The 11455-nt window shown below is 44.1% G+C and overlaps 1 protein-coding gene across 1 annotated transcript; it reads left to right on the top strand.

The window, feature by feature from the left end:
* Window positions 1-1994: 1994 nt before the first annotated feature.
* Window positions 1995-6343, top strand: F5J12DRAFT_788206 (uncharacterized protein; the record flags this gene model as incomplete). Its single annotated transcript, XM_051743722.1, has 11 exons — window positions 1995-2081; window positions 2901-3109; window positions 3149-3429; window positions 3480-3707; window positions 4082-4140; window positions 4183-4577; window positions 4629-4754; window positions 4803-4918; window positions 4979-5119; window positions 5140-5717; window positions 5768-6343. The coding sequence occupies 11 exons, from the start codon at window positions 1995-1997 to the stop codon at window positions 6341-6343; spliced, it is 2796 nt and encodes a 931-aa protein (XP_051594063.1).
* Between the last annotated feature and the right edge of the window lie 5112 nt (window positions 6344-11455).

Below are 11455 nucleotides of genomic sequence, written 5' to 3'. Positions count from 1 at the left end.
TTGGGTTTTTGAACATTCTGCCAACCTCAGCATGAATCTGTTTCAGCAGACAGATGCAATCTTCTTCAGCCAATCCATGATTGGGCACATGGCAACCCAAAATTTGATGACAAGCAGTCTGCCAGTCCTCCATTTGAATGGGGGAGGCAAGAAAGTCTAGTACTGACAGCATGGGTTTGAATATTGCCAGGAAGAGCTGCAATGGTGAAGGAATTTAGTTTGCATGTATTCTAAAATTATTAATTAATTAAATTTACTTACACCTGTGAGGTGTGGATTTGAATTGTCATATATAAGTGAAACTGTCAAAAGTTTTGAGCTTTCCAGGGATGTATAAGCAAAGACTTGAGCAAAGAACTTCGCCAACTCTTAGTGAGAGATAATGAATGCAGGGTGGACAGAGTTTGCCTCCTTTGAATCTGACCAGGAACATGCAATCTGTGTGTACACCATGTTCGCTTCAACATCAGATTTTCCACACAGAAGGTGGAGATTCTTCAATTTTTCTGTGTCAGTGTCCACCTTTTCAGGGCATAGTCAGTTTACTGAGAGATGAAAAAGGATAACTGATTCCTGTGGTGACTGGAAAATGAGGTCTTCACACAATTAGTATACATGTATACTAATATTAAATATTTTTAGGACTTACTGAGATCAAAAAATTCAACAAGCCACACAGCTTTCTGGCTCAATTTCTCATTGATCTTCTCCAATTCCTTTGCAGCATCACCTTTCTGCCTTTCATTCTGCCCCTCATGAATCATCACAATTGCATCTTGGCAGTGAACAATGTCCTTTTCATACAAAGTTTGAATGAGTGTAACATGGTGATTACCATTGATGAGGAACATTTCTGCCCCTGGTCCTGTTGCTTTGCCACTCCATTGAATGAAGTTTTTGTAGGGAGTGAGTTGGGCAGCAGTCTCCAGCCCACCTGCAATGAATGATCGGTCAATGCCAACTTGAATGGCTTCACTCATCATATGGTTTTGAAGTCCATCTGCATTGGCATTGTTCATCATCTTCCTCACCAACAAATGTTGCAATGGCCAGGGGTTGAACACTTGACATTTCAACTAAGGCCCATGGCCCAAGTCATCACTTGTGGCAACACACATCAGCCCCCACCCAATTTGAACTTTGTTCAATAGCTGTCAATCTCATCCATCTCCCTAGTTGCAGCTACTTCTTTTGTAACCTTGGTTGAACAAAGGTGCCAATTTAGTATACATGTATACTAAAATTATGAAAATAATTTGAAAAGAAGCAAGTTGATCTCTTGCAACAGAGGGACCTGTTGAAAATTTGTGGATACCTTATGTTTGGTGTGTGAGCCTAAAATAAGAAATTGATGAATTAATTACAAATGTAATTATTTCGAAATCACTCCAGACACCTACAGCAGTGTTTGTACTCATTATTGTTTATTTGTCAAAGTTTGGTTGTAACTAAATTTGTAAGGTGGTTGTATGGGTTCAAGGTGTAAGCATCACTTGGCAAAAAGTTATGGCAGTATATATACCCAATGTCACAAATATTGAAAAATGTTTGTCGAAATGTACAAATATTTACACAATGACATCATGACTCAAATCCACATGTCTAAAATCAATTAGCTACAAAAATAGCCTAATGCATAGCAAACTGATGACATGGCCACAGCCTCCATTCAACCTGCCATCAAGTGATTCATTTCAAGTGGAGTTTGAAATTGAGATGCCCTGGATTACACCTTTTGCTACATCTCTTCTTGAACTTGAACTTCTTTCTATTTCCTCCTTGCTCATTTGCACCTTCCAATTGCCATTATACCATACACATGTTCAAAGTGCACCATCACTTTTGAGGTGAAGAATGAATATACTATGCATCAGAAGAGATGTGCTGGTGGTAGGGTGGATGGACAGATAACTTTTTTTTTTTTAAGGAGACCAATCAAATAATCACTGTTACACCAAATATTCAGGGGCTATTTGATTGCTTCTGTTCCCATCATGGTTGCCCTGGAAAAAAGGGGTTACACCACTGTGGAAGGTTTGAAGAAGCATATGCATAAACTAAAGACAAGATGGATAGGACAGGTAAGCATTTGTGCCATACCTTTTACAGCAGTTTGCAGTACTGAGGGCACCGGCCAAACACAACAAAACTCATAGGTATCCTAGATAAAATATATGTCTCAAATATTTCACTCAATTCTTGATGGATCTGAAAGAAAATTTGATATTCTGAATCAGCATTATCAGCTCTAGGGGATGATGTAGAAATCATGATGAAATAGCCGCTATTTTGGACAGGAAAAAATACTTGGTCATTCTGAGCATATAACAACAATTGCAAGTGATTTACACATTTCTATGGCTGTAAATGCCTCTAGCCATGATCTATACACTGGTGGTGAGAGAACCATGGTGAAAATCCAGTGGTTTTTCCATTGTTTTGTACCAACAGAGAGCAATCTGCACTCCAAATGGTGCCAATCATGTAACAAAAATTGCTCACTCCACATTGCATATTTTTTTACAAAAGTTTCAGATCCATAAAGCCCTTCAACATACCTAGGGAACAGTATCATACAGAAACACGCTTTGTTTCGCACTTGTTGAGGTAGTTGTCCATGCCTGTCTTATCTTTGTGTGTGAGTTGTGCATGCTGACTAATGAGCCTCATCCCAGACATGCACTGCACACAACATGTCTTCCTCATGGGTAACAAAAAGTCTGCAAGTGCTTGCAGGCTGCGAAAAACTGGCTCCCAAAGCAGTTTTCCCATCAATCAAGTTCCTGACACTAGCTCCATCTGTTCCCAGGACATGGCACCTTGTTCAGAAACTCCTGACCTTGACAAGGAATGATCCAGCATTCCTTGGGCAAGGTGAAGAAATTGATGACAATGGAGAGTACTGGGAAGATGATGAGGATTGGGAGGCTACAGAAGGAGAGGAGCTACCTGCTGAGCTCATGAGTATATGGATGCCCTCATCCATTGGAGCAACCAAACCGATGGAGCTTGGCCTTCATGACCTCCTCAAAGAAGAAATGGAACTCAGGATTGGGCAAGCTAATGATTGTCTGGACCAGCTCCGAACCAACCTTGGACACAAGGCAATGTTATACAGACAGAACTTCCACAGTGCACAATAAACTAGGGAAGGTACAAGAACCAAGCAGGACATCCAAAAAGTGGTGGCTCGGATAAACAAGCAGGTCAGAAGTTATCAGAGGGCAAGGCAGGCCATTCTCCAGTTGGAACCCAATCAAGAGATTGGACAAAAATATCAGGCTATTCAGCCCCAGGACCTGGCAGTGCGTAAGGATGTTACAGAGGAGAACCGGTTTGGGCAGGGAACCAGCAAAATGGCATGGTTTTGGATGATGGATGGTGAACAGGGTCAACTGAATGCTGAGAAGGGGGGTTTAATGGAGGAGTGTAAGTGTTAATACTACTCAAAAAAATCTCACCGATAAATTGTGGGGCAGTTTACAGGATCAACTGGCTCAAAGCAAGGGCAAGAAGGGACAGGTGGAAAGAAGAATTGTCATTGGTGAGGCATGAGATGGTTTGGGCCATCTTATGGTTTGAGTTCCAGAAGGACACATGGGAGAAAAGGGCTCTACAATTGTTGGAACCAGGGAAAAAGGCTTATGCTCATAAGCAGATAGTGTTGTGGACTGACTTTTCCAAAAAGGCCCAATTGATGTTCCAAGGTAAACAAATGGATTGTATTTAGAACATGGGTATATGTGTATAGTTTTTCCGATTACCCTTGCTTTGCACTTGGTATCTGAATCAAAGTGAATAGCAAATACATCAAAACAATCATACCATAATGGTACCTTTCCTAAAAGAGTGATGGCCAAAAACTTCAACCTCCTGCCTAAATTGGGAAAGGCTGAAAAATTTTCACCTTGCTTCCAACCTCCATCATCTGTGCTGCTAATTATCCCCCTGATTTTATTCTCTCATGGCTGATTGGTCTGAAGTCTACTCTGATCTGCTGTCCTCCTATGTGGAGCAGTACACAGATGCCTGAGGGAATCCTGACCTCAGGGCCCAGATCCTGGCTGATGTGAAATCCCAGATCCTTCAGCAAGCATCTTCAGGATCTGTGGAATTGCCCCAGAACTTGAGAGTGGTAGGGTATCTTTTTCATCAAGTTTCACATATCTCAAGTGTATTTAGGCCATCAGAAGGGTGTTTTTGCCAGAACTAGACCCTGAAGACCAGGATGATGAGGAACACATCATTGAGAGCATCCTGGCTGCAACAGACAAGAGGAAGGAGCAGCCTGGGACTGGTGAGGATGAGGATGGCAGAGAGGAGAGGACCAGACCTACCAAGGCTGGAAATTACAGAAAACCCTTCACTGATTTTACTGCCTCCCAGCAGCTCTTCAAAGAGGACATGGATGCCTATGATAGGGAGAGGAGGGACACCAAGGACCCCAAGACCATAGGTCAGAGGACCAAAATCATCCAACAGTGGTGGGAGTCTCTTGCAGATGACAAGAAGGCTGAAGCAGGGAGGGCTGCTTCCAAGTGGAATAAGTTGGGAGCTCCAAAAGAAACTCATGAATTGTCAGTGCTGGTCTACTTCAAATGTCTTATACTAATCATGCAATAATTCAGGTACAGGAGAAAAAATTTTCCCAACATGGCCAGAGACTTTATTGAAACAGTCAGGAGGACCATGGGGTCAAATATAGTGATGTTTCTGGCTCATGAGACTACTGATTCTCAGATCAAGATGGCAGTGTAGGTTCCCCTTTACCTTGTCTATCCAATGCTAATGAAGAAACCTAGCTTTGAAACACAACCCCCTGATGGGAAGAAGGCCTTCTCAGAGTCTTCAGAGCCCACCAAGGATTGGGTTCTAAAGGGAGAGCAAATGTTAACCAATTATCTTTTGACTGAAGCTGGTAAGTGATAAACGTTGGTGATCAATGTAATATGTGTACCTATGTTGATTCCATACTCAGCTGAGGAAGATTTGAATGATGAGAATCCAAAGGTGGAGATAGCCTTGGATGATGAAGGAAACCCAGAGGTACCAGCTTGGACTGGTCAGAAACTCAAGGTCCAGCAGAGTTTGGCAAGAATGGTCTTCCAGGCTGCCTATGGTATGTTCTTGATTGTCAAGTGCATCTACAGTTGTTGATGGAAGTTGGAAACATAGCAAAGTTTACAGGGAAGCCCAAGGCCAAGGTTCCCTGGGGCCTGCTTATCAAGTCCCATTTGGAGTATCTGAGTTCCGATTCCATCCCAGAAGGATTTGTGATGAAAGATCCTTCAAAATGGACCAAGGCCAACATGTGGATGCTTTGGAATCATTGGAATTCCCAAGAGGAGGAGGATAAGGTGATTGTTTCATTCATCAAGTGCAAAAAGGAGGACGAGCCATTGGGAAGGCCCTGGAACAGGAAAACCCCATCCAAAAAGAGAGAGTGGATGAGCCCTGGGGAGGACAGTGAAGCTGGGGTGGAGGCCAAGCCCTCAGATTTAGGGGAAGAAATTGGTGGGGCTGGTATGACCCCTATAGCAACTTCATCAGGGGCCCAGGATATCCTTGACTCTGGGAGGGCCCCATCTGAAGATACCCCTCATGAATCCAGCCCTGCTTGTCATGCCAATGGGGACAGGGTGAAATATTTAAAGTCCCTTTGCATCATGCCCAGGTACCAGGAACTTGTTGAGCTTGTAGATGGCTTGCCAGAGACAGTAAGTGATAAACTTTCTTCAAATACCAGGTTAACAAACATTTTGTACAGGAACCTGATGCTGGACCAGTCAACCTGCCTGTCTGGGCATCTTGGGCCTGGAGTGCCCAGTATTTGCCCCAGGAGATGCATGGCAATGGGGATTCCTTCTGGAAGGCACTGTATCAATTGCAAAGTGAAAAGTTTGCATCCACCCAGAAAGGTCTTACCATTGTACTGGGATTTGGTTTGTTGTGGAGGGAGTGCAAAAGAGCACAGGACATAGAATCAGATGACCCTGAAGCTGCTAATCTGGGCTTTTTGCTAGGCTCAGGTCTTGATATCCACAAGGGGGAAGATGTTATGGGTGCAGTGGGGCTGGTAGTTGCAAGACTGCAGCAGAATTCTGGTGGCTCAAGCAGAGGGATTGGTGCACAGGAAACAACTGGGGTCAGTGCAGGGGATTCCTGTCCCACCCAGGGGGGTGGCATGAAGGAATCCTGGAATACAAGAAAGGATGTGAGGAAAAGAAAAAGGGGAGGCAGTGGGGATGTTGATCAGAAGATGGCAAAGGAGGGTGAAGAGGCAAGCAAGAAATCAACTAGAGCTCGTCAACCAACCAAGAGAGCTCTGGGTCTTGGTCTATAAATAAACTGTAGATGGTGTGAATCAAAAGGATCCCTATATATGGCTACCCATGCTCATTGCAAGTTTCAAACCCTGTGAGATCACTGACATCACCTGGAGGTGAAGAATGGCCATGGATTCAGGGGGTAAGGCCACCCCCCAGTGAGGTTGGCCAACACTGGTCTCAGGGGGTATGTCCATCTGGAAGTGTCATCAGAGTCAATACTTCTGGTAACATCTATATTGACAAGCAATTGATTATGCCAAGGGAATTTTCAGGGTTTGGCCAACCCTACTTCCAGGTGGTGAGGTCTGTGTCCATCCCCCAGTGAAATCGGCTGACACCACTTCCAGGGTGTGAGTCCATCCCCCAGTGAGGTCAGCCGACACCACTTCCAGGGTGTGGTTCCATTGCCCAGTGAGGTCGGCCGACACCACTTCCAGGGTGTGGGTCCATCCCTTAGTGAGGTCAGCCGACACCACTTCCAGGGTGTGAGTCCATCCCCCAGTGAGGTCAGCCGACACCACTTCCAGGGTGTGAGTCCGTCCCCCAGTGAGGTCGGCCGACACCACTTCCAGGGTGTGGGTCCATCCCCCAGTGAGGTCAGCAGACACCACTTCCAGGGTGTGGGTCCATCCCCCAGTGAGGTCGGCCGACACCACTTCCAGGGTGTGAGTCCATCCCCCAGTGAGGTCGGCTGACCTCCCTCCAACATGTCGGCCTATCCACCATCAGGGTCTATAGGCCGATGTCGGTTAGTCCCACTTTCAGGACCAAATGTGCATGTCGGATGACCCACTTTCTGGATTACATGTGACTGAAGGGTCTGGCTTAATCCTGACACCTTCATATGCAAATCGGAGGTGATCCCCCAAAGAGGGTGGCAAAGGCACACCAGGAAGTGTGGTGTCTGGCTGTTTTGACCCCTCTGGATTGGCTCCCTGTGCAGTTAGCAGTCCCCTTGTCAGGGTCTGTGTTATTAACCAGGAGGTTTTTAGTCAGTTGGGCCCCTTTGACACCTTGAGCGCAATGCTGGTTTCAGCATGGGTAGCCTAACCTGACATCACCAGGGTTGACAACCAGTACTCACTTATGAGTTTTCCTCCTACCTAAACAAAAAAAAAAAATCCTTCTTTGAGAGGCCCATTGCCTTGACAATGCTGTAGCCCTTTCCATCACTTCATCCTGGGCAGCCCTTTGGTCAGGGAATCAAATCCTGACTACTACCATTTATCAAGGAGTCCTGTTCTCTATTAGTCTTCTTTTTGCGACAGTCCAAGTCATCAGCATGCTGGTTTCCTATGTACAAAGATAAATGCAATCGATCATTCAGATGGCACACAGCACAAGATCTGACTTATGAGTATACGAGTCCAATTGTTCTTGTAGTGAAGCAATCACTTGACTGATGGTTGATAGCTGCAGTGCTTGCTTCACATTATATGGTTTGGGTGCTTTGACCATCATGAATTAACAACCATTAGGGGTGGAAAGGGAAGACATGAAACAGCTCATGAGGTAGGTCACATGATAGTCATGTGCTCAGACAACATGAAGATTCTGTGAAGTCTCTAAGTCTCTAAACTGTACATACAACTTCTGTGGTGCTGTCATGATGCAGCACAAGTGCAGGGTGAAGACTCATCCTGGTTGAAACTATCACAAATGGTGTCATTGTCTCCCAACATGTAGAAAAATTCTTAGCCTCAAGCAGCAGCACTGGCATTACAGGGACCTAGTAAACAATGGCCTTGTGGGGCAGATACAAGTGTCAGAGAGCATTCCATCAAACTTGGATGCAGAGCATGATGCCACTGCAACTGAAGTCTCAGGTTCATGTTCCTGTAATTGCCTAACCATCTCACAAGCTAACTGATCAGATACCTTTGTCAGATAATGGTGACAGTATTGCAGACTCATCAAGTCCCAATCCAGAATTCTCTGATGACAACAATGATAGATCCTCAAGCTCAAGCTCAAGCTCACATGTGGAGCCCTTGGTTGTGCAAGATGAGGAGTTTGGTCCCTGGGATTGGGTGGAGGACCAAGACTTGGACAAGGAGCTTTGGAGCATGGAGGAGCTTATGGATACACTAGAGTGTGCTGAGAAACAAAAGGTTGCAGAGGAATTCTTTGAAATTTGTAAATAAAAAATGTCTGGTCTGTCAACTGTTGTAAATGAATTTTGTGATAGGGAATGACATCCTCTCTGACAGCGACAGGGACAATATCCAAACATATAATTTGCTTGTGAGGGGAAGGATTGCATAAACTGTGTTCAAGCAAATGTGTTGGGTGTTCCATCACAAAATCAACCTTAACTCTGAATATGTTATCTTCAAACACATCACATGCCATGCAGCTGTCACCACAGCTGAGTATGATTGCTTGCCCTGAATCATGTATTCTCTATTCTGGGAAATACTGACAGCTCCTCATTTGCCCACATTGTCATCAGCCATGGTTCACACCTAATTAAAAGCCCTGCTGTCAATTCACATATTTTCCTCTTGTCCCATGACTGCAAGGGCTCTTCCAGAGCCCTCAAATGATCCACCTGATGGACTATTGAGCAAGCTACGAGTCAACCCCTGGCAGTATCTCAGATGTATTTGATGGCACTCACTACAGGAAATTGGTAGGGGAATACATTGAAATGGATGGCAAAAGGCTCTTGCATCATTACTTTTGTGATCACCATGACATTGCACCTGCTCTCTGCACTGATAGCTATCTGTTGTACAAGAGTAATTGAGGCAAACCAATAGTGACACCAGTTATACTGCAAAACTATAATATTCCACCAACTCGACACACTCATCATGAACATTTAATCTGTGTTGGGATCATTCCCAGTCCAAGGCAGCCAAAGGAGCTTTCATCTTTCCTCTCACCTCTTGATGATGAGCTGGCCAAACTTGCATATGGAGTTCTGACATTTGATGCTGACAAGAGGGTCTTGTTTGACCTACATGTGTACATCATCTTCAAACTGGGAGACATCCTTGCAATCCAGAAATTCCTGGAAATCAAAGGCCATAATTCCATCTTTCCATGCCAACTGTGCAAGATAAAGGCAGTGTATGGTTTAGGGAAGACTCACTACACCATGCTGCAACCCCCAAAGAACACCCCAAACCCCCTTATCTGGGATCCAGAACATCTCCCAATGCACACCCACCATGACTTTATCTCTACTTTTCAGAACATCAGTGAGGCACCATCAAAGGCTGCAAGGGGAAGGATCATGAAGAAGACAGGTATTTGTGGCTTACCTGGACTGTGTAGAGTTGCTTCACTGGATTATGCATGCTCGGCACCCTGGGAGTGGTTTCACCTCCTGTTGGAGAATGTTATCCCAAACCTCATCAATCTATGGACTGGACAGTTCAAAGGTCTTGAATCCAACACTGATGAATTTATGATTGCAGCAAAGGTGTGGGAAGAGATCGCACAAGAAATGATGGCTGCTGTGCAACATATACCCATAGCATTCATACAAGTTCTAGGAAACATTGCCATGAATTGCTCACAATTCACAGCTGATTTGTGATGCTTCTGGTTCTTGTATGTTGCATCCATCTTACTTGAAAATTGGTTTCTGAATCAGAAGTACTATGCTCATGTGTGTGAACTCAGTGTGTTGATGAAGCTCATGTTACAGTTTCACATGACAGAGGAAGAAGTGGGTGACATCGAAGTATGGTTACAAAAATGGGTACAAAAATATGAAAAGTTAGTGTTTTGTTTTTTCCCTTCAATGCCAAGTGCAACAGCAATACTCATAAATTCTTCTTTGTTTGCCAGGTATTATTATCAGTACTGCATCGAATGTCTGCCAGCATGCACACTCACCATCCACAATCTACTTCATGTTGCTGAGGGAATCCATTACTGTGGTCCAGCTTGGACAATGTGGAGCTTCTTCATGGAGAGGTACCATGGGACATTGCAGTGATCAATGCAATCCCATGCCAGCCATGGAGCAACTTGAACAACACTTTACTGCACTCCATCATACTCAAGCAGCTTTCTGTGCACTATGATGTTTTGGCTGAACTTGCTTTGTGGGATGACTGTGGAGATGATGGACCAACAGCATTTGAACATGTATTTGAGGGATGTAAGTACCCCTCATTTCTGGTTTCATGACATGAAACTGAGTGCCACCAACATCAGACTGGGGTGCTCAGCATCAGTCTGGCCAGAAGATGAGGTGGAACACAACCAAGATTACCCTTCCTCTGGAAAAATGTTAGCAAAGGATTCAACCTCAGATTCCAGATGCTCAGCATCAATCTGGCCACAAGGTGAGGTGGAACACATCCAAGATTACCCTTCCTCTGGAAAAATGTTAGAAAAGGATTCAACCTCAGATGCAAGATGCTTGGCATCAATCTGGCCAGAAGGTGAAGTGGAACATAGTGCATCCAGATGCTTTACAAATGACATTGAGAATGATGATGGCCATGCAACCACCACCACCATGCAAATGACAATGCACAGTGCATGGTATAATGGATGATGCTGTGGTGGTGGAACTCACTCAGTCTACCCAACCAAGATTATCCTTTCTCCAGCGAAATGTTAGAAAAGGATTCAACCCCAGATGCAAGATGCTTGGCATCAATCTGGCCGCCAGGCGAAGTGGAACACAGTGAGTCTTGATGCTTTACAGATGACAATGAGAATGATGATGGCCATGCCACCACCACACACATGATGACAATGACAGCATGGAACATGTAATAATATTCTCAATATTTCATGCAGAAATAATTTTTGATGTTTTGCTCTATGATTCTCATGTGGAAAGACTTTATATCTGATTTGATTTTTCGTTGAAAGATGAAAGGCAGAATGTTTCGCAGACAAGCTTTGGAACACAATTCATCATTGCAATACGATATTTGGGCTAAGTAAATACTTCCTACCCCTTTGAACTTTCTGCTCACAAAAAAGCAGATTGTTAATTCCGAAACAAAGTGAGATATGTTGGAGAACTATTTACGATATATCACAAATATTGTAATGAAAATCATTCTGCTGAACATACATAATTATTTTATATGCGACAATTTGAGCCTTTCTGATACCATTGAGAGATGATACATAGTGAACATGTAGTCAGT

This window comes from Pisolithus orientalis (genome assembly GCF_024613125.1).
Source record: "Pisolithus orientalis strain OTSU chromosome Unknown F5J12scaffold_204, whole genome shotgun sequence".
NCBI classification, from domain to species: Eukaryota; Fungi; Basidiomycota; class Agaricomycetes; order Boletales; family Pisolithaceae; genus Pisolithus; species Pisolithus orientalis.
Note: the sequence above shows the minus strand (reverse complement) of the source record. Positions and strands in the feature narration are given on the sequence as shown.